General features: G+C 40.8%; 1 protein-coding gene and 1 long non-coding RNA gene across 4 annotated transcripts; one reads left to right on the plus strand and one right to left on the minus strand.

Annotated features, from left to right (window-relative positions):
- Positions 1-4,765: 4,765 nt before the first annotated feature.
- On the minus strand, positions 4,766-11,021 carry LOC119742931. 3 transcript variants are annotated; one of them, XM_038219200.1, is made up of 6 exons: positions 10,903-11,021; positions 9,860-10,061; positions 9,102-9,362; positions 7,150-7,357; positions 6,122-6,312; positions 4,766-5,537 (listed from the first exon to the last, which is right to left on the minus strand). In XM_038219200.1, the coding sequence occupies exons 3-6, from the start codon at positions 9,153-9,155 to the stop codon at positions 5,103-5,105; spliced, it is 888 nt and encodes a 295-aa protein (XP_038075128.1). In that variant the 5' UTR covers positions 9,156-9,362; positions 9,860-10,061; positions 10,903-11,021; the 3' UTR covers positions 4,766-5,102. The 3 variants fall into 3 exon arrangements, with proteins under 3 accessions (XP_038075128.1, XP_038075129.1, XP_038075127.1); XM_038219201.1 differs by lacking the exon at positions 9,102-9,362 and having other exon boundaries at positions 6,122-6,291; XM_038219199.1 differs by lacking the exon at positions 9,102-9,362.
- A 137-nt stretch (positions 11,022-11,158) lies between these two features.
- Positions 11,159-21,688, plus strand: LOC119742933. The gene is made up of 3 exons (XR_005272924.1): positions 11,159-11,430; positions 19,600-19,784; positions 21,648-21,688. It is a non-coding gene; the product is annotated as an uncharacterized LOC119742933 (long non-coding RNA).
- Positions 21,689-23,866: the final 2,178 nt, after the last annotated feature.

The following is a 23,866-nucleotide window of genomic DNA, read 5'->3' on the forward strand; positions in this document are numbered from 1 at the left end:
GGGTGGGAATTTTATATTTGAAAATTTTATTTCTTTTGGGGTAAATTGAAACCTTATAGTTAATTTCGTAACCACAGAAAGCATGAAATCATGCTTAGTGCAGTGGTTCAGACTGTTGACTCTAAATCTGAAGGTTGTGGGTTCAAATCCAGGGTGGGAATTTTACATTTTAACATTTCATTTCTTTTTGGGTGAATTGAAACTTAATAGTCAATTTCGTAACCACTCAAAAGTGTGAAATTTTGCTTAGTCCAATGGTACGGACTGCCGACTCTAAATCTGGAGGTTGCGGGTTCAAATCCAGGGTGGGAATTTTATTTTTTAAAATTGTATTTCTTTTTGGGTAAATTGAAACTTTATAGTTAATTTCGTAACCACTCAAAAGTGTGAAATTATGCTTAGTCCAATGATACGGACTGCAAACTCTAAATCTGGAGGTTGCAGGTTCAAATCCAGGGTTGGAATTTTATATTTTAAAATTGTATTTCTTTTGGGGTAAATTGAAACTTTATAGTTAATTTCGTAACCGCAAAAAGCATGAAATCATGCTTAGTGCAGTGGTTCAGACTGTTGACTCTAAATCTGAAGGTTGTGGGTTCAAATCCAGGGAGGGAATTTTAAATTTTAAAATTGTATTTCTTTTGGGGTAAATTGAAACTTTATAGTTAATTTTGTAACCACTAAAAAATGTGAATTTATGCTGAGTCCAATGTTACGGACTGCCAACTCTAAATCTGGAGGTTGCGGGTTCAAATCCAGGGTGGGAATTTTATATTTTAAAAATATTATTTCTTTTTGGGTAAATTGAAACTTCATAGTCAATTTCGTAACCACTCAAAAGTGTGAAATTATGCTTAGTCCAATGGTATGGACTGCTGACTCTCAATCTGAAGGTTGTGGGGTTCAATTCCAGGGTGGGAATTTAACATTTTAAAAATATTATTTCTTTTTGGGTAACTTGAAACTTTATAGTCAATTTCGTAACCACTAAAAATGTGTGAAATTATGCTTAGTGCATTGGTTCAAAATGCTGACTCTAAATCTGAAGGTTGTGGGTTCAAATCCAGGGTGGGAATTTTATATTTTAACATTCTATTTCTTTTTGGGTAAATTGAAACTTTATAGTTAATTTCGTAACCTTTAAAAAGTGTGAAATTATGCTTAGTCCAATGGTACGGACTGCAAACTCTAAATCTGGAGGTTGCTGGTTCAAATCCAGGGTGGGAATTTTATATTTGAAAATTTTATTTCTTTTGGGGTAAATTGAAACCTTATAGTTAATTTCGTAACCACAGAAAGTGTGAAATTATGCTTAGTCCAATGGTATGGACTGCTGACTCTCAATCTGAAGGTTGTGGGGTTCAATTCCAGGGTGGGAATTTAATATTTTAAAAATATTATTTCTTTTTGGGTAAATTGAAACTTTATAGTCAATTTCGTAACCACTAAAAATGTGAAATTATGCTTAGTGCATTGGTTCAAAATGCTGACTCTAAATCTGAAGGTTGTGGGTTCAAATCCAGGGTGGGAATTTAACATTTTAATAATATTATTTCTTAGTCTTAGTCCAATGGTATTATGCTTAGTCCAATTTTAAATTTTAACATTTTAAAAATATTATTTCTTAGTCTTAGTCCATCGGTATTATGCTTAGTCCAATTTTAAATTTTAAAATTGTATTTCTTTTGGGGTAAATTGAAACTTTATAGTTAATTTTGTAACCACTAAAAAGTGTGAAATTATGCTAAGTCCAATGGTACGGACTGCTGACTCTCAATCTGAAGGTTGTGGGTTCAAATCCAGGGTGGGAATTTAACATTTTAAAAATATTATTTCTTTTTGGGTAAATTGAAACTTCATAGTCAATTTCGTAACCACTAAAAAGTGTGAAATTATGCTTAGTCCAATGGTATGGACTGCTGACTCTCAATCTGAAGGTTGTGGGTTCAATTCCAGGGTGGGAATTTTACATTTTAAAAATATTATTTCTTTTTGGGTAAATTGAAACTTTATAGTCAATTTCGTAACCACTAAAAATGTGAAATTATGCTTAGTCCAATGGTATGGACTGCTGACTCTCAATCTGAAGGTTGTGGGGTCAATTCCAGGGTGGGAATTTATCATTTTAACATTTTATTTCTTTTTGGGTAAATTGAAACTTTATAGTCAATTTCGTAACCACACAAAGGTGTGAAATTATGCTTAGTCCAATGGTACGGACTGCCGACTCTAAATCTGGAGGTTGCGGGTTCAAATCCAGGGTGGGAATTTTACATTTTAACATTTTATTTCTTTTGGGGTAAATTGAAATTTTATAGTTAATTTCGTAACCACTCAAAAGTGTGAAATTATGCTTAGTCCAATGGTACGGACTGCCAACTCTAAATCTGGAGGTTGCGGGTTCAAATCCAGGGTTGGAATTTTATATTTTAAAATTTTATTTCTTTTGGGGTAAATTGAAACTTTATAGTTAATTTCGTAACCACAAAAAGCATGAAATCATGCTTAGTGCAGTGGTTTAGACTGTTGACTCTAAATCTCGAGGTTGTGGGTTCAAATCCAGGGTGGGTATTTTAAATTTTAAAATTGTATTTCTTTTGGGGTAAATTGAAACTTTATAGTTAATTTTGTAACCACTAAAAAGTGTGAAATTATGCTTAGTCCAATGTTACGGACTGCCAACTCTAAATCTGGAGGTTGCGGGTTCAAATCCAGGGTGGGAATTTTATATTTTGAAAATATTATTTCTTTTTGGGTAAATTGAAACTTCATAGTCAATTTCGTAACCACTCAAAAGTGTGAAATTATGCTTAGTCCAATGGTATGGACTGCTGACTCTCAATCTGAAGGTTGTGGGTTCAATTCCAGGGTGGGAATTTAACATTTTAAAAATATTATTTCTTTTTGGGTAAATTGAAACTTTATAGTCAATTTCGTAACCACTAAAAATGTGAAATTATGCTTAGTGCATTGGTTCAGTATGCTGACTCTAAATCTGAAGGTTGTTGGTTCAAATCCAGGGTGGGAATTTTACATTTTAAAAATATTATTTCTTTTTGGGTAAATTGAAACTTTATAGTCAATTTCGTAACAACTCAAAAGTGTGAAATTATGCTTAGTCCAATGGTATGGACTGCTGACTCTCAATCTGAAGGTTGTGGGTTCAATTCCAGGGTGGGAATTTAACATTTTAAAAATATTATTTCTTTTTGGGTAAATTGAAACTTTATAGTCAATTTCGTAACCACTAAAAATGTGAAATTATGCTTAGTGCATTGGTTCAGTATGCTGACTCTCAATCTGAAGGTTGTTGGTTCAAATCCAGGGTGGGAATTTTACATTTTAAAAATATTATTTCTTTTTGGGTAAATTGAAACTTTATAGTCAATTTCGTAACAACTCAAAAGTGTGAAATTATGCTTAGTCCAATGGTAAGGACTGCTGACTCTAAATCTGGAGGTTGCGGGTTCAAATCCAGGGTGGGAATTTTACATTTTAACATTTTATTTCTTTTTGGGTAAATTGAAACTTTATAGTCAATTTTGTAACCTCTCAAAAGTGTGAAATTATGCTTAGTCCAATGGTACGGACTGCCGACTCTAATTCTGGAGGTTGCGGGTTCAAATCCAGGGTGGTAATTCTATATTTGAAAATTGTATTTCTTTTGGGGTAAATTGAAACTTTATAGTTAATTTCGTAACCACAAAAAGCATGAAATCATGCTTAGTGCAGTGGTTCAGACTGTTGACTCTAAAACTGAAGGTTGTGGGTTCAAATCCAGGGTGGGAATTTTATATTTTAAAATTTTATTTCTTTTGGGGTAAATTGAAACTTTATAGTTAATTTTGTAACCATTAAAAAGTGTGAAATTATGCTTAGTCCAATGGTACGGACTGCTGACTCTAAATCTGAAGGTTGTGGTTTCAAATCTAGGGTGGGAATTTTACATTTTAAAATTTTATTTCTTTTTGGGTAAATTGAAACTTTATAGTTAATTTCGTAACCACAGAAAGTGTGAAATTAGTCTTAGTGCAGTGGTTCAGACTGCTGACTCTAAATCTTAAGGTTGCAGGTTCATTCCCATGCTGGGAATTTTAGATTTTTCAAAATTTTATTACTTTTTAGGTCAATCGAAACTTAAGTTAATTTTGTAACCACAAAATAGTGTAAAGTTGTGCTTAATAAAGTAATACGGACTAATGACCCTAAATCTGAACTTCTGAAGGTTGCAGGTTCAATTCCCACAGTTGGAGTTTTAGATGTTAAAAATTTTATTAATTTTGAGGTCAATTGAAACTTTATATTTTTTTCAAGAAAAACCAGTCCACACTTCTAGTCTAGCAAAAGCCAAAAAGTTAAAAAGCAAATACTTTTAGCTTGAAGCAAATAGTGAAAGCATTTGCTCTCATTTTTATTTATGCAAATAAAAGTTATCCTGAAAAATACGTAGTAAAAAAAAAGCAAATGCTAGTTTTTATACATACGACCGAATGTTTCAATGTTAATCATAATTGCATCGTTTATGTTTCAGTAATAGATATAAAGTGTTTGAGGACCTACGTGGATCTGGTTGAGCCTACAATGACACACATTCACTGAGCGGATTCGGGAATGCCCATCAAGAACTCGAAAAGATAGGAGAGACCAAGGCCAGTTTCTTTGGTAAAATTTTTCATTCAGGTCAGACAAACTTCCATGAAGACTCAACTCATTAGTTCAAGTCCCCCCCCCCCCCCAACTAAGCCCTAAGACAACACTGAGTGTACACTGTTTACAAAATATGTCAGGTTTTATTTAGTTAAGTGGCTTTCAGGCTGTTAGTTCTCCCACGTTTTAATGGTGGTCTCTCATTTGACATGTCGTCTTCAAACGTTCTCTTGTCGAAGCCGTCGGGGCAGAATATTTTTGGCGTGCTGTTGGAAAGATCAATTTCAAACTTTTGTTCTTGTGAAAATCCTATTGCGTGACATCACAGGGTGTGTTGTGATGTGGATGAGTTCTACCTGATTGATAAACGAGACCTGACTCAGAGGTGGCATGTCTTGGTGACAGTCCCTCGCTTGTCAGTTGGTACAGAATGTATTTGGTGACAAGTGAACGTCCTAATCCAAAGTCAAGGAGTCATGTCCAACAGTATCTCCGGGGTTATCCACGATGTTGACGAGCGGCTCCGAATCCTCCTCCGACGTTATCGTCATGACGACTGTCTGCTCCATGTTCCCAAGGGTGCCCTCCGAGGATGACATCATGGCCATGTGTGAGATGTCCTGTGATTGGTCGGTCAGGTCTGGTACCAAGACTGTAGATTCAGCTGCAGATTCCTCGGGGGTTGGTTTGGATAATGGGCAGGCCTGAGCGTACAGCCACAGCTGTGCTAGGTGGTGGTGCAGCAGCTGGGTGTGCTCCTCAGACGTGTTCAGTAACTCTTGCAAAATGGACTGGTTTTCGCTGTCGTTGGTCAGACATTTCAAACTGGACGTGTGCATCATGGACAGCTGCTGCTTGAGTGACGTGTTTGTGTTGGACAAATACTCAACCTGGAGGGCAAGAAGGATGGGCAGAGAAATTATTTGTTTACAGATGGAATTTTAATAGACCAATCCATTAGGCTCTGCCCCATGATGTGTAACCAATCACAACCGTGACAGCGCACACCAAAGTCCAAAATTTATGCACTTTATGATGTGTGCAGTTGGAGCATGAATGCCTACAGAGGCACAGGTGTTGTTGCCCAGTTATTTAGTGCCACTAGAGTATGAGTGCAACCACGGATCTTCTACACAAAGATAAACGACACATCTGAGCTTGTGAACAAAATGTGTGGAACGGTTTGTCTGCATATATGATATGCAGCGTCAGTGCATAGAACAACGTAGAACGTGTAGAAAATGTAGAACAATGACAACAACAGTGCACACCATGATCGCCCACAGCTGGCATCCTGACAGAAATCTGACCACTGAAAGAATGCAGTCGCATTAGTGTGCCTGCATTAGTTTTGATCAAGGTATGTCCCCCCTCCCACTTTTGAGAAGCAATTGACGCCTTTGATACCTGTTGCATTCAGGGAACAAGATCCACACTCATTCTTAGACCAAGACCAGATGGAATGCCCACTCACCTTTGTACGAAGCCTTTCTATAGTGCCTTTCATCCTGTGCTCTGTCTGGGCCCACGTGGTCCGCACCTCCTCAAGAGTCTTCTCCAGATGTTCCTTCTCCTGCAGCAGCAGCAACAAGTTGTGCTCTGTGTAGCAAGTCTCGTCCTCCAAATCCCCTTTGCTTCCTTCATCTGGTATCTCAATAAGGACAACTGTTTACGAGAGGACAGAATGGTCGAGGGAAAGGTTGAGTAATTATCCTGGATACTAATTCCTGTATTATAGAAAGTCCCTCAGGCCACTCCGGGTGAGGGCTACACAGAGGGGAACGACAGGAGTTTATGGAGTAGAAATGTCGACATGTATGTTGCGCTTCAATGCGACAGATAATCTGTAGCCTTAAAAACAGGATACAGGCGAGGAAGTCCCAAGAGATGCCGTGCGTGTCAAGAACACATAATTTCATGTAACTGGGTGTAAGCAATCACTCATTTTTCAAACCTTATTCCTAACATTAGGTGGGCAAGGTGAAAGACAAATTCCAGTATTTAATTAACTGTTGAAGTCCGCTTTCAAAATGTATTGCCACCCTGACTCTTTTTTTTTTTCAATTTGCTTAGAATCTTCTTGAATACTCCAAAATCCATCAACTTAAAAACACAAACGGCACACTCTGTGCACCTTTAAATTCCAATTTGTAAAATCCACTGACAATATCGGCCCTCACCCGCTCCAACCCCCTAAAAAAAATGCTGAAATTTTGGTTGTTTTTTTTTATTTCATGACTAAACAAGCCCAGGAGTGAAGACAACTGTTTTAAACATACTGTTGTCTACCCATTCCCTTCTTCCGTATGGATTCATGATATATCAATTGTTGGGGTTGGGGGGATGGGGGAAGAATTCTTCATTGCATCAAATGCTTCCCTCTAGGCTTTTAGTCAGCTTCTTCTAATTATCCTTCACTGCTGGTGGCATTATCCTCCCTAACCTCTGGGTAGATGCTGCAGAATTCTTGGAGGGTCAGGGTTAATATTCTTACCATCTTACCTTCCCCATTGGCAGTGCTCTGGCTCGGATCATTGATGCAGGCGTACTGGTACTCGATCTGCGACTGCTGCCCGTCAGTCTGCTCATAGCCCAGGGATGATGTGTCCGTCTCCGATGGCTGCTGTGACTGGGGGACTATGAGGTGTGTTACCAGGCTGGCACTGTTGGGTGCTGGGTCAGTGTATGTGGTGAAGATCTGGTTGACATCCTGGGTAAAAATGGTGGAGTGAAGTCGTTAAGGTTGATAAAATGAGACTAAAACCTGCAGGGTTGCAAAAGATTCAATTAACGACACAAACGTACAGTGATAAAATTAGGTTCACAATTAATTATTTTAAAAGGCACGGAGTGTTGGCATTTGATATAATCCACCCAAATCCTTGTAGAACTACCATACCTGCTCACAAGGTACATAAATTTCAACTGATTAAATTTATTTCATTTTTTTTTTTCATGCAGATGAAAGGGGACCATTACATTACAGCAACGGCATACCCAGTTGTCTTGAAGCAGCACTGAAACTGTGAAGGCTAAAAATAAGTGCATTTTCAAACATTTTAAGCCAAAAAGGTGTGTCTAATCATTCTCAAAAGAATGGATACTTGAGTCAAATGTTTGATTGAGAAATTTATTTCAGAGAGTCTTTTGACCCTAAATCCCTAGCATGATTTACTAGGAACCATACCCATCCTGGCAACTTCCAACACCATATGGGAAACTGCGCACACATATTTCTGACTTTGATTCTGGAGGTGTGCCAACCCAATGTAAAAGACTGTCAGTTTAGGGGTACTGTACCCATCCTGACAGATTCCAACAAAACATGTCATTGGAGTTTGATGGGTTGAGTTCTGTTATGGTTGAAGCTATAAATAAGTCCAATGAGGAATTTACAACATTTTCTGAGTGATCCATGGTAGTTTAACCACATGTGCAAACATTGATCAGCTTATTACTGTTGATGCAGTTTAAAAGGAATAAATGTGTGCTTGGTCGGTTTTAATCCGAGCCGAAGGTGAGGGTAATTATCAGCACCCAGACTCCAACCAGTTTTTAAACAGAGTGATTAATACCGACCAAGCACATATTTATTCCCATTCATAAAAACTTTTTCGGTAAAAGAAATCAAAACTTTTGGTCAAAAAACCCCGATTTTGTTCAACAAGTTCACTTCATGTTTTTTAAACACCCCTCTATAGCTAAATAATGGAGTGTCTAGCTCGCGAGTAAGATGTTCACAACTCCTTTTATGGAGATTGGCGCGCGCGTTCGCACGTACTGTGTGATGTCGTGCAAGACGCACCTGGAGATTGCGTTGTTAATTTAGGACTTCTTCTTCTGTTGTACATGTATGTCCTTAGACATGCAGCTCTGTCGAGGTGAGCCAGGCCAGTGTGCCATCCTCCAGGTTGATCAGGTGACCGGTGTTTTGGGCAGGCGGTGATGATGTGGTCTACTGTCTGGATTGGTTCTCTGCAGTCGCAGTAAGTGCTGTCTGCCAATCCCCAGCTTTTCATGGATGTACCATAGCGTCCGACTCCAGTCCTCAGATGGTAGAGGGTCGTCCACTGCTTTCGTGGGAGATCTTGACCGCACACATCCTTAGAGTTGTTTATGATGGTTCTGCTGAGGTCCACCAGACTCTCCAGCTGGTTTTTACCCAGGCGGCCTTAGAGAAATCTGCTGATGTCGTGAGCAGCTTGTGGGCGTGGATGGCAAACAACCTGGAGCCTTGCCGGTCTCTAGCCGTTGGATGGCCAACTGGAGTTTGTGTGCCGTGAAGTCGCCTGAAAGGTTGGGATCACACCCCTGCGCATGGCGCAGCTCCTTGACTCTCGCCGACGTGATTCTAGTAAAGTTCTTGTTCGCGTTGGGGAAGCGACCGTTGCTCAACAGCTGATACGCGATGGAATTTGCAGTAATTGGACATTGTGTTGGGGTTGTGGACCTACCCGTGAGTTGTTGATGGTTTGCCATGCCCAACAGCTGGAATGGGTGAAATCCATCGATTCCACAGTCTCTGTCCATCTCTGCCTTCATTTCTCATAGAGCCTACCCAAAAGATCATTGGCTGCTTTATCCCTGTCTTCGTTGGTCGTTGCTTCTTCATGGGCGCAAAGTAGATCTTCACACTCGCCAATCCAGCAGGGGACGTAGGCCGTGAATGATGCCGTGGACGATGCAGGATCTACAACACCGCAATATTTTAAGACCTGGGGAGGGATACAGTAGAAGATTGGTTTGACAATTATGACAACAGCTGACAGCCATATGCACTTTGACAAAACATGAACTATGGATCTTTTTATATGGTTCTCTTGCTGTAACAGGCACAAGTAAGCTATTGACCTGAGTTAGGACTCTTGTTCAGGCAAGGGATGCAAAGCTTTTCCCAAGACACAGTCGGCGTTTGGGCATGGCCTGTGACAATTGAGTCTATCGAACACTGATATCTGCTAAGAATAACCAGCCCAGGTATCTGTCAATTTCATAAAACTCCCACAAATGCCACTACCTTGTCCTGCTGTCCACTACCTTCAACTTATCTTAATTCAACTCACAAACCTTTTCACAAACACGGACCACAAGTCATCTTGTAGCATGACTCATGAAGAGAAAGTGAAAACATTGTCCTTAACCTAAAACTTATTTCTTGGGATCCAGTCACAAGTATGCGAGAGCTTGGTCTTGTTCCCAAATGCAAACTCACCCCCAAAGTTGATGCCTTTATCCACGTGCTTGACCCTGTAGTGCGCCTTGAGGAGAATCTCATCAGTGAAGAGACTGTCCTGGGAGCAGAATGGACAGTGCAGATGCGGAGCCTTCATCAAGGAGTGGCTACACTCCCTGTCTGTGCATTGTATGGGCGTCCAGTCTGCCTCAGCGCCTTTCATTCGCACCGATGGATGCGCCTACAGTTGCAAAAACCAATGAGACAACCGTCAAGTTTACATGTATGATGTAAAAAAACAAATGTAAATGTATGAAACGGCAACACCAATTAAATCTTCACAGAAGTTTTCAAAGTGGAGAGGGGGAAACAAATTAGGCCAAATAAAAAAACAAAAACATGTCTAGCGTCCCCGCCTGCTTCCTTTTTGGAGGCTGCCTCCTTAGGTTTTTTTTTTTTAAACCAAACTTTTTTTAAATTTTCAATAGTGACATCAGTGACATTGTATCTGTTGCATCATGGAGCTATAAACAAATTTCAATATGAAGCTGGTATGTAATTTGCTGAGTCCAATGGCGGCCATTTAAAAAAAAAATGGCAGCCATCTTGAAAAATAGCCCGGTTGGGCGACCATTGGGGAGGACAAAAAAAAAGAAGGGTCTCCTGCTTCCTTTTTTTTTCAAAAAGCAGGACCTAAGCATATTCTTTTTGGAAAGATTCCCACATCTGGCCATCACTTGTCATCCTGTGTACAAATACAATGAGACTGGTCTGAAAATTTTAAAGTGTTTTCTCAGTAAATAGGCCTACCCAAATAAATTCCCTGCTAAATTTGACATACTTTCTGATGGCTGATACTGATAGGTCGCTGAAGGAAAACATTATTGATGGCCAGATATGGGAATCTTTCCGAAAAAAAGTAGCACTAGCCATACTAGGGATAGCGAGCAGCAGCCATTCAATATTGTGAAGTGTCCGGAAACTGGGCGATTTCACATTTTGCTTTTTGTTTAAAAAAGTCATACGACGAGGTGTCCAACTTAAAAATATAAATAATTTTCCAGAATATCTTGGGTACCTACCACATGAATAGCCATATTCAACAACTCCTTTGCCTTGAATAATCACATAAATAAATAAATTCCGGGGAAAATATCAAGGGGAAAAACTAGTGTTCAGCGTAAACAGCGCCCTCCAGAAAAAAAAAGAAAAATGTGGGTTTAAAGGGTTTTCCAAAATTCGATTCATTCCCAGTGCGGCTTGTTCTATTAAACCAATTTGAAGAAGAATAATTATGTAATTTCCACACAGCTACTCAGAAAGTGTGGGGTGTCAAATAAGAAGAGACAAATAGGTATTATTGGGCTTCCGTTACGGGAGACGCAGGCATCTCGTTAAAAAAAGAAGGATGCCAGTTCAATGATGAAGCTGCGAACCTGCGACGAAGGCCGAGGTTTCGAAACAGCTTGCATGTGAGGGACACATGAGGGCAGCATTCAACAACATAAACACGCGACTCTTGAAAATCTGGCGCTACCCGTATTCTTCCGAGTGGCTGAAAACTTTCTTATTACGTCAGTATCAGTACTACAAGTTTGTTTTAATTAAAGGTAACATTAATTTGGTTGTTTTTAACAGCTATTGGTGCAATCTGCATTATTTTATTTAGTGAAACGTACTGCAGAAGTAGCCGTCATGGCTGCACTCCCGTAGACGCACGCACTGGCATGACTGGCACTGCGTTTATCAAGAATGTCAGACAAGTCGACCGTTGGCCGTTGAGACAACTCGACTCGGGACAAGTCGACCGTTGAGACAACTCGACCGTTGAGACAAGTCGGCTCGGGACAACTCGACCGTTGAGACAGCTAACGTGCACCGGAGATGCGCGCACAGGCCCGGCAAAAACGAACAATGTGCACGGACAATCACGCTGCGCTATATCGGCTCTGCTCTGTTATGTGTCATAACTCCCAAACGGCGATCAGCCGCCGTCAAAATCCCCGGTACTATTTCCCAAACTAGGCCCAAAAACATGCGAGGCGACTTGTCTCAACGGTCGACTTGTCTTTCCATTTATCGCACATACGGTCGAGTTGTCTCAACGGTCGAGTTGTCTCAACGGGCGACTTGTCCCGAGTCGAGTTGTCTCAACGGTCGACTTGTCTGACCCCCTTTATCAATAGCGTTGTATCATTGTATCTAATTTGTCATGTGTGTTCGTGAAGAGTTTGAGAGGCTGGAAAAAAGAGTTGGCCGGCTATCGTGCATTCATAGTGCAGTGTTACTCGACGGTTGCCGTTCCAGTACCGCACTGTGATGCGAGTGAACCTCTTATTAATGCATGAAACAGTCATCGGGTATTACGCTTCCGCGTCACGTCATGCACCGACCGCAAAAACGCCTAGTACCAGCGAGCTGTACGTGCATGGTAATCGACCGCCATTCATTGTACACAATTTTTTTTTGTGCACAAACCAATTGTGGTCCTGGCCATGCCTGCAAGGTTGTCAGGTTAGCGGTTATTCCTCCTGTTTTTACTGCAATTGTAGGCTGAATCTTCATCGTGGATCGTATTTACTTCAAGGACCTGTGTAATGGTTATTCCAGGCAAGTTTGGGGTGAGTTGCAATTGCAATTAGTGTGTAACGGGGACAAAATTGAACATTTTCCAAAAATGTTTGCCTATACTCTATCGGTTACAAGAAAAACTAGCTCCAGCCCTAAATGACAACCCAATGATAAAACTCAGGGCTGGGTAACTCCAGCTAGTATCATTGTATCTAATTCGTCATGTGTGTTCATGAAGAGTTTGAGATGCTGGGAAAAAAGTCCATACTGGGCCACCAGGCAAGATTACCATATGCGAAGTTCACTAATTTTCCTCTGTATTGACTAACAAGCCCGGCCCCAGATAGCAATTTCATGTCATCAAAGTCAATTTGAGCAGTGAGAAAATACAAGCATTTTCTTGGAAAACACTTAGAATTTTTCAGTCCAATCTCATAGGGTTTGTACACAGTGTGTTGAGTGAACTTCGTATATGGAAATCTTTCCGGCCACCACTCATATTCCTTAATATGACCTGAAAAGTACCAATTATTGCCAAAAGTTGTAAATCTGATGAAGAAACACTTTATATAAAGGAGAGCAAAAATTCTTTGATAATACCTGTTCTGTCATTGCCCGGCCAAAGACTTTGTGCAGGAACTCTGAGTGGTGGCCCAGTATGGAATTTTGTCCGACCACCCCAACTAGTTGGCAACATTGAGAACATATATAGGGGTACTTCTGAAATCAGAAGGCTTCTCTCCGTCAGAGAAGCCTTCTGATTTCAGAAGTAATATAGGGGTAATCCTTATCTTTAGGACACTTCTATTATGAGTACTAGCTGTTCAAAACTGACTTTTGCAGATGATCTTGACTGTCCATTACCAAAGTGACTTTTGCAGGCTAAAGCAGCATTTTTCCCTCCGATAAACTCATGTTTGTTGCAATTTTGAAACACTTTCAAAGAAAATGTGACTTGCCTACCGTTTTTTTGCAGTCAGACGTGAGTACTCCTAGACACTAATTAAGTACAAAAATGTCCATCAAAATGCAGACATTTCCCACAGAACCGCTGCACAGTTTGCCCCTAAACTCCGCACTATACCTCATGACATACTCGCGTAATATGCGCAGAACAAACATCGCTGGATTTTGTCGTTTTTTGGGCTAAAATGATGAAAAAATATGCCCTTTCCACACTGAGCCAACCTGACACTTGAAACTTGCACGCATATGATCCAGCGATGATTTTCAGTTGCAACAGAAATGATAGTATGTGCATGCGTACAAATGCAAGTACCGTACCCCCCCCCCCCCCCCCCCCACGGCGCGCTCCGAGCGAACCGAAAAATCATTGCTGGATCTTCTTCTTCTTCCAGTAAGTACATCCATCCATAGTGGAGTATTGTCGTACTTGGGTGCAAAAGTGCTCGGTCACGGGAACAAATATTAACGAAGAGTGCAGTAAACTAATTTAGAACTTGGTGCAAGTAAAAACGATGCCCCTGTGGCATAACTAGCGGAGGGTGAGAGGTTTCAAGCTAGTCCGGAAAATCTCCAGTGACTGAGCTGAAACCACGGTGGCTGGTAGGGCATTCCAGATGCAGATGACACTTGGAAAAAGTTGTGCTGGTATGATAGAATTCTACAGTGCTGTTGTGTGAACTGCTGTTGGTGGCCCCTATTCTGGTTTGATGAAGAGTACAAGTAGGGTGTGGTAGCAGGGATGGCAACAAGACCGTGCATTATCCTGTACAGCATGATGACTTTGTTGTGGGCTCGACGTTCGTAGAGAGTCTGCCATCGGAGATTTTGTAGCATCTGGGTGACACTATTCCGTTGGTTGTAGTCAGCCGTTACAAATCTAGCGGCACGCCGTTGCACCATATCAACCTGGGAAATCAGGTCCTGTGTATGTGGATCCCACACCGAGGATGAGTATTCAAGGGTGGGGCGGACATAGGTCTTGTAGGCCTGTTCCTTGATCTTTGGGGGGCATCTTCTCAGGTTGCGGCGAAGAATGCCGAGGGTGCTGTTGCTTTTCTTACAGATGTTTTGAACATGGGGCTTCCAGCTGAGATTTCGATGGATGGTGACACCTAGGTACTTTGCCTCATCTACGGTACGGAGTGCAGTCCCATGGATTGAATAAGGGGTTGCTCCGTGGATGTTGTTTCGCTTGTTTGAGATTCTAAGAACTTCACATTTATCGCCGTTGAATGACATTAGCCACTTTTTCTCCCACTCCTGAAGGTTTGCAAGATCCTTTTGAAGAATGGCAGTGTCATCTTGAGATTGGATGGGTCTACTCTATACAGGAGAGCATCATCAGCGAAGAGGCGTAGGTTTGAAGAAACGCACTCAAGCAGGTCGTTGATAAAGACCAAAACAACAGGGGCCCCAGTACGGTGCCTTGGGGTACCCCTGATGTTACACTGGCAACGCTGCTCTTTTTTCCCTCTAGAATAACTTGCTGGGTACGTCCTGATAGGAAATCTCGGATCCAAGACAGTAGCTGACCTCTGACCCCATAGTGATGGAGCTTCAGGAGGAGACGTTCATGAGGTATTGAGGTACTCGGTCAAAGGCCTTCGAGAAATCTAAGAGGATTGCATCGATCTGCTGCTTGTCTTGTAGACCTCTGGCCAGGTCGTCTACTGTTAAGAAGAGCTGGGATTCGCAGGATCGCTTCTTTCTAAATCCAAATTGGCATTCTGTTAACAGGTTGTGGGTATCAAGGTGTTGAATGATCTGGCTATGGATGATATGCTCAGCTGTTTTGCAAACAATAGATGTGAGAGATATGGGTCGGTAGTTTTCAGGTCTGTGTTTGTCACCTTTTTTGAAGATTGGAGTTACATCCGCCGATTTCCACGCATGTGGGATTTTTCCTCGGTGAAGGGTAGCATTGAAAAGTTGGCAAAAAATAGGCGCAAGTTCTTCAGCTGCCTCTTTGAGAAGATAGGCAGGCAGATTGTCAGGACCACAGGCTGTGTGGGGCTTGATGTTGGCGAGGAGTTTCCTTACACCTTCACTAACGATGGAGAAAGATGGAACTGTTGGGTGCGGGCTGGTGCCAAGATCTGGTAGTTCTGATGCGTTCTCATCAGTGAAGACAGAAACAAACTGGTCATTCAGCATATTGGACTTCGTTGTGCTGTCACTTTGCAGAATGCCTTCACTCATCAGTGGCGCAACACCGGAGTTCTCGCATCGTTTACTCTTAATGTAAGACCAGAACCTATTCGGGTTACTACCTTCTTCGCACAGCATGTCACTGATGTGAGTGTGGTAAGCTGTTCTGCAGTCTCTTTGCATCTGTTTCTTGAGGTTCTTGTATCGGGTCCAGTCACTCGATTTCTTCGACCTACAAGCTCTTTTGTAGGCTCTCTTCTTTCTTCTAGATGGGGCTTTGATATGGCGATTGATCCACGGTTGACTGAATCTTGTGGAGGATAGCTTGGAGGGGACCATCGTATCCAAGAGTTTGTTAAGGAAGGTTGTTAACTGGCTCCAGAGATCATTGACATTAGTATCAACAGAATTGGATGTGACGAAGTGACTGCCAAAGGTGTTAATTTCCGACTTGATGCTGCCCATATCAGTTTTCTTCCACAAGAAGATTCTTCGTCGGACTGGCTTTTGTCTTTTGGCACGGATGTCAGATACAGTAAGAACCATCTCGTGGTCGCTCACTCCAGGCACAGGCATACATTTACTGACAAGGGTTGGTCTATTTGTAAGGAACAGGTCTAAGATGTTCTTATCTCTAGTTGGAGTGTCCACAGTTTGGGTTAACCCCAAGTCGTTGAAGGTAGAAATGAAGCAGTTGTTGATTGCATGACTGAATTGGTGACCAACAATAGCCGCTGTAGCCCAATTTATATCAGGGAGGTTGAAGTCTCCACTGAGCCAGACTACAGCCAAAGGGTTACTAGTGATGATGCGCTGGATGGACTGGCACAAGGTCTGAACGTAGGCAAGGTCACGATTTGGTGGTCGATACGCCAACATAACAATGAGGGGTTGATGTCCATAGAGGTGGATCTTAGTTACCACTAGTTCGCTATCGCTATTCACTTTGATTTCACCATCGATGATGTCATTTTTTGTAGCAAGCAAAACACCTCCATAACCATCAGTACGGTCTTTCCTAATGGGAGGATTATATCCAGGAGGCATCATTTCTGAGCTCAACATAGATGGTTTCAGCCAGGTTTCATTAGCAATGATTACGTCAGGCTGACAACTTTCCACTGCTTCCCAAAACGCTTCCTTTTTAGCATTCATGTTTTGTAGGTTGACCGAGAGGACCTTTAAGGGCCTGGGATTATTTTTCCTTCTTTTGGAGGACCTATTTATAGGAGAAGACTGCTGGAGGGGAGAGCTAGGGTTAGGCTCAGAGTCAATTGATGAACGACTCGGAGTCAATTGATGAACGACTCTGGATCATTCATATGCGTGCACGTTTCAAGTGTCAGGTTGGCTCAGTGCGGAAAGGTCATATATTTCATCATTTTAGCCAAAAAACCGACAAATTCCAGCGATGTTTGTTCTGCGTATATTACTTGAGTATGTCATGAGGTATAGTACGGAGTTTAGGGGCAAACTGTGCAGTGGTTCTGTGGGAAATGTCTGCATTTTGATGGACGTTTTTGTACTTAATTAGTGTTTTGTGCTGCAAACAATTTTGCGGGGTTCTATGTGGAGCCTCATAGTTCTAGGAGTAAAACGTGAGATGTGCTCATTGTATTTCTCACAACACGAGTGAAAGCCCAACACAATGCAAGCCCAATGCTGATTGGCTGCTAAAAAAAATAAGTAAAATATTTTTTTTTATCAGCCAATCAGCAGTGAGCTTTTACATTGCATCTAGCTTTCACATTTGCCATCTTGGTTTTTGAGTCTGTTTTCTGGTTGTCATCGTCTTTTAGTTCTACCCCTTAATTTCCCTCGTAAATCAAAGCCCTGTCCTCTTTCCACAAAATTAAAGTTTTGATAATAAAGAAGGTGTCATTACCACCTGTTCAGATGTGTCAAGAAATATCAGAATGTCACTTTTTAGTGTCATTTAGTGGGCTGTTTTGATGAGTCTTTCAAATATAGGAATGGGTCCTAAATGTAAGGATTCCCCATATAGGTATGTCATAGATAAAGGGCAGTGTTTTTAATATATGAAGAAAATTTGGGGGTAAAATGACGACGACAACGACAAAATGCAACACGAAAATAAAAATGGCGATCACCACGCGATGGACCATGTGTACCATGAGCACACAAGTCGCGCTGCACGACACCAACTGGCCTGTAAACCGCGTAGGATAATCGTAATTTCTACCCTAAGAAACTTTTCAAAAATTGCCAAAAATGTGTCAAAACATTGAGAGAAGTCTGTTTAAGTTGACAATGTCATTTTTTTAGAAACAAAAAACATTCTTGATTCTAATTTGATAAAAACAAAACAGGGGCCCTACACTACACGATTGCCCTAATTTTCCCCTTCAGTGACCTATCAGCCATCAGAAAGTGATAATAGGCCTGTGTCCTAAAAAGTCAGATTTAGCAGGGAAATGTTGAAGTAGGCCTGTATTTGAAATTGAGAAAACACAGACATTTTCAGACCAGTCTCATACGGTTTGTGCTCAGGGTGAAAAGTGATGGCCAGATACGGGAATCTTTCCAACCACAGCTCCAATGCTCATCGGGAATTCAACATTATATGAGCTGGTGGTAGTCCCAGTAACTTATCGCTTTTTTCAACATTCAGACATGGTCTGGCAAGTAGGTCACCAGACCATGTCCGAATGTTAAAAGGGCGATAAGTTGGGTCCAAGTTACTCGGACTAAAGCTGGAGGAAGACATCTGGTTTTTGTTCAGCAGCCACAATATGGCAGAGGCTGTAAACAATGGCCTCGGAAAACCATTGAAATCATTTATTTTCTTCATATTTTAGTTTAATAAAGCTAGTTTGAGTAACTCCAGCTCCAATGCTCATCAGGAATGCGACATATAGCGCTAAAACTGTGTTGTGCAGACACAGGAATATATGGGAACATGGGAATCTTATGCTTTCAAGGTTTTGCCACCTCAAGAGACCTTTATATTTTAATACTTTTCATTTCTGTCATGAAGAGGAAATTCATGTATTTGAAATTGATACTAGATTCTAAGAGGCCCTAAAAACGGGACTCTCTGTATAGGTCTGTATCACAAAAATGGTCCTTTTCCCCTCTATTAATCCCAACCCAGATTGTGATACAGATACAGAGAGCCCTGTTTTTCAGGGCATCTTAGAATCTACAACATACTTTTAGCTCCATGCATCTCTATATGTCGAATTCCTGATGAGCATTGGAGCTGGAGTTACTCAAGCTAGTACAAAGCATTGTTCTGTTTCAAGTCGACCATTTGCTTCGTAAATGATTGCTGCAGGGCGTGAAGTAAGTTTTAATCTCATCTGGGTTTGGATAATAGGGGAAAAAGTAAAGTTTAGTATAGGCCAAATTTCACGGCCTCTGCCATTTTTCAACTGCTGGACAAAAACTAGACGTGCCTCCAGCTCTACGTGTCAAATTCGTGATGAGCATTGGAGCTGGAGTTTCTCATCTCCATCTTGTATGGCAAGTTTTCAAAACCTTAATTTTTGGGACTATCATAGACAGTATTGAGAGTTCCAAATTTTTGGACTAGAGTTTCTCAAGCTAGAGCTGGGGGAACAACTATTGGAAAGAGTTCCATACCTGGACATCACTTGACACCCGATGCAATATGTATGAAAATCTTCCCCAACTATTTTTTCCCCAGCAGTCAGAAAATGGCGGAGGCCATGAAAAATTGCCTCAACTGAAATTGTCTTTTCCCCCCATTATCCAGAACCTAATTGAGATTAAACTCACCTAATACAATGCAGAACTCATCACAGAGCAAAGGATCGGCTTGAAGCAGAACTACACCGACTACAAGATGGGGGGAAAATGATGATTTTGGTAGCTTTTCGGACAGAACCGTCGCGTTGCAGCCGTGTTGTGGCGACATTTACGACTCGCATCTGAAACTGGTATGGTAACCACATATACATATGGTAACCACATATACACAAAATGGTTATCATACTATTTTCAGGTGCGTGTTGTGATTTCAAATTTCGACCCCTCCCCCTAGATATCCCACTGGTCATGGCTTTCAATAGTATGCAATTGCTTTATGTGCAGTTTCTTTATATTTCCAGTGTGTTTGTGGTCCAACGTAATAACACCAAAATGGATGAGAAGCAGGGACCAACTTCTGATGATGTCCCAACTGGGGAGTCAACATCAACCACAGTTACGGAGGGTGATGTTGGCAAGATGCCAACAGATGTGGCCATCACTATGGATGCTATTCCCAATGAAGATAAGGAGGACAAATCCAAAGGTGACTTGTTATTCTTTTACGTGGTGAAGACGTTTGCCCCTTTGCCAGGTCAGCTAAGTGTAATCCCAGTCATGTGATTTTGTCCATTCTTGCCAATTGGAGAACTTAATACTTTATTCCAGTGGAATTCACTTTGCTGCAAAAGGTTTCATTGTTTTCCAGGTTGTTTTTTTAAATTGGGGGATCGAGGGTTCAATTTCAAAAAAAAAATGTCATTGTTGAACTGTCCAACTTGTTAATTTCTGATGAATGAATGCAAAGTTTACAAAGCCATTCATATCTTAAAACATTAATTCTTTGTTGATTAATATAAAGCCCATTGAAAAAAGGTAAATAAAAATATCAAAATATTACGAGGCATCAACAAAGTACCAAGTATCAGAAAACCTTACCAGCTCAAGTACCAGACTGGTGATAGTACAAATCATTGTTTGTGTTTGGTAGTGTTTAATTACGTACAAAAAGAATAGTTTACAAGTAATGAGTGATTCAGAGTGAAATGGGAGGAATATTATCGCAAGGTAAAATCTGGACTTTTCCATTTCACGAGGCAAAGCCAAGTGAACTCGGAAAGTCCAGATTTTACCAAGCGATAATATTTCTCCCATTTCACAATTTAAAGCCATTCATTATTTGTTTTATATAACTGACTTATATATCCTTGTCATTTGATATACTTTAATTTTTATTTCAATACAAAATTGGTGAAAACTGTATTTCTCTCTTCCAAACCACTCCTTCATGAAAATGTTTGAACTCAACTCTGTAGTGCTGGCTCTTTGGAGCAATACGCGCCGCGCGCAATGCTGAACGCACAACGTACCAGCATACATTTGCACACAAACACAGCTTCATGGAACAAGAATGATCCTTCGCTCGTACCCCCCGCCCTGCAAACAGGACGCTGGGATACTCTGATGAGCTTCACAGAATCTTGTGAAGGAAGTGGCCTATGACCTATGTATAAAGCATCTGGCTGCAGCTGTTCAAGACCGCAGTTAGACAATGTGGCAAATGTTATTCGATAATTCTCATAGAACTGCTCATATTCCATACCGGATGTGATTTCTGTTTCATTGCGGACCATGTGGACAAAATTTTGAGCGTCGCATAATGCAATCCGACCGTTCGTGATTCGAAACGGAGGCTGAGCGAGTGATGGGAATTTTAAATTTACAACACATAAGTTTTACAGAATTTCCTACATTATTACGCTTTTCAACGGGAAAAAACATCTCTAAACTGGAATAAAAGAGTAATGAATCAGTCTTAACGGCCGTTTCAAACCTTGCAGAGTCATGACCTTGATGATGCGCAGGTCACTGGTCACGCAAAATCCAACCAATCAGAGCGTGAATTCATCAGAGTATCCCAGCGTCCTGTTTGCAGGGCGGGGGGTACGAGCGAAGAATGATCCTAACTGTGGAATAGTATTTCCCATTCCCCATGGGCGAATATGACTTTTTGTGCCTCGGTGTGAATGGGAGCAATAACGAATGTCACGTAATGCAAGTTCCACCGAACAAATGACAAGGATCTGTGTGTCAGTTATAACAGCTTATTATGAACTGTAGAAATTGGTAATTTTTGGGAACCATCCAAATTAAGATATATACAGGCTTATCTCTAACTTTACAAAGACATTCATATTTTGTAGCATTCATTTTTCAATTATCCATCCATGGAGATTGAAATTTATTGATCTGTTTGTTATTGTGAACTGATTTTGTTGTGGAGTGTCTCACTTGAAAACTCATAATTAAATTTACCAATATTTCATGCGAACGAAAATCAAAGTACATTTAATTTATTTTCTTCTCCGATAGGAGTTGGTCTTTTAATTTGTTCATTTTTGTCTATCAGGTCTTGACCCACAAGATAACCATTCCACCAGCACCTCTGATGTACCGGTGACTGGCGCTGCCATAACGGATCCTTATCACTGTCTGACGCAACAGCACTTCACCTCAGAGATCTTCAAGATTGAGATCCAAAACCTCCCAAGACATTTTGGATTTGCGGTGAGTTTGCTCTCTAAGCATTGAACCCTCGATAAGGATAATCCTACAGTTTGTGCTCTTTCAAGATTCATATTGCACTCCACGGTTGGATTTCTCAAGGTCTTTTTACATGTATATAACAGAATTAAAAGGCCATTGGATGAATTTCACTAAAAATGTGAAAATATCTAAGCCTCGTGTTTATATGAAAGTAATGGTAAACAACTAGATAATTGTAATCTCTTTTGCATACGTGTACACTTTAATAATTGTTTCTAATGTTGCTGTGATATTTACAGCTTTGGGATTTTCTAAATAATTTGTGAACCTAAACTTCATTGCATTGTACATGTACACATAGCAGTTTGTGCATTAAGGTATCTATTGACTGCCTGCCATGTGCTAAATGAACAAAACAGTCACATCAACCTCGACTAAATCACTTTTGTAACTTTTTGTCTTAAAACAACAGTGACACTGAAGTTCCAGCTCATGACATCACTGTATTGCTCATGAATGTAGATCTCGAGGCACTGTCATAAAAAAAAATTAAAACTTGCAACATCCTAGGACTTATCTAAAGAGGTGTATTTCATAAAAACAAAACCTCAAAATCTGGTTCAAAGGCACTTAAAAACAATATATATTTACAGAGGAAAAGTGCAGGGTATGTTTGTGCCATTATCCCCAATACTGGTATATTTTCACATGAACAAACTTGCTCATATAACACACACAAAAACCTTATTTAAGTAACAAATAAAATATATAGAATTTGTAATTTCTGAATCACTTACATACATACATACATTGAATGAGTTCCAGCTGTTCCCTTCACTGACAGTTGGTTGCAATCTGCTCTGGGCCTACACATTTCTGATGTCATGGTGCATACAAATTAGCAATTCTGCTGAAGTAATTTAACACATTTCAACTCCAGCATATAATGCTGTTGATGTTTCTCGATGTCAAATCTACTTGGCATTCCAATGAAAATGATACATGAAAAAGGCATAAATCTACTCTACACTTTGAACACTACACAGCAAGTTCAAAAGCAACTGCACATTGCTGCCCTTACATGCATGGCTTGCACTCATCAGTTACCAGAAAACATTGTTCTTGACAACTTTCCAACGATTGACTCCCTTCTGGTTCTGGATGTGCATACTGCTGCCCTTGTGCTGATGGCTCAGTGCCAGTCAGCCCAGGACATTGTTGCTGAGTACTTGGAAGTGACTGCTGGCTCTCTGCTGGTTCTGGATGTACACACTGTTCCCCTTGCATGGATGGCTTGCAGTCAGTCAGACTAGAGCATTGTTCCTGATAGGAACTTACAAGTGCTGGGGTCCCCGCTGGTTCTGCTTTGCCTGTAACATTGTTCTTGACAGCTGTCCAGTGACTTCTGACCCTTGGCCTGGCTGTTGCTGCTGCTTGGCCTGGCAGCACGGTGCACTTGGTCATTTTCTGCCTGTGGAATCACATGAAGCTCAATCTGCTTCCCTGGCTGTGATGGTTGGCTGGGATTCCGTCTTGGGCAGCAACGACAGCACAGTTTCAGGAATGAGAAAGCCTCGACTACAGCTTCACGAAAGTCAGCGTTTATGGCACTGTAGACTAGGGAATTAATTGAGCTATTGATCAGTTGCAAAATTTCAATGCATGTAGTCAGAATATTTATTGTCTCTCCAAGTTCCAGATTGGCAACAATCTCAGCAGTTGAAGTATACTTTGAGACCACTACAAGTACATGAATTGTCATAATTGTAGCTGCAGTGTACAGTGAGTTCAGAATGAAGAAAACAGCAGTGTTGATGATAACCACGCAGAGGACCTTGCCTGCTCGCTTGGGACGGTTCGGCAACAGGGCTGATTGCTTGCATACTTTCAATACTACATAGATGTACAAAGCAAGAGTTGCTATCAAAGAGGCAATGTTGATAATGGAAGGAATCCCAAAGTAGACTTTAGCGAACACAGCTTCTGTTAATGGTAAGAAAATCAGAATCACACCAATAATAATTGTTGGCACTCAGAGTCCTGCTGATATCTTTGCTGCTCGAGATTTAGATGCTTTTTCCT

This window comes from Patiria miniata, unplaced genomic scaffold, assembly GCF_015706575.1.
Source record: "Patiria miniata isolate m_02_andy unplaced genomic scaffold, ASM1570657v1 HiC_scaffold_6, whole genome shotgun sequence".
NCBI lineage: Eukaryota > Metazoa > Echinodermata > Asteroidea > Valvatida > Asterinidae > Patiria > Patiria miniata.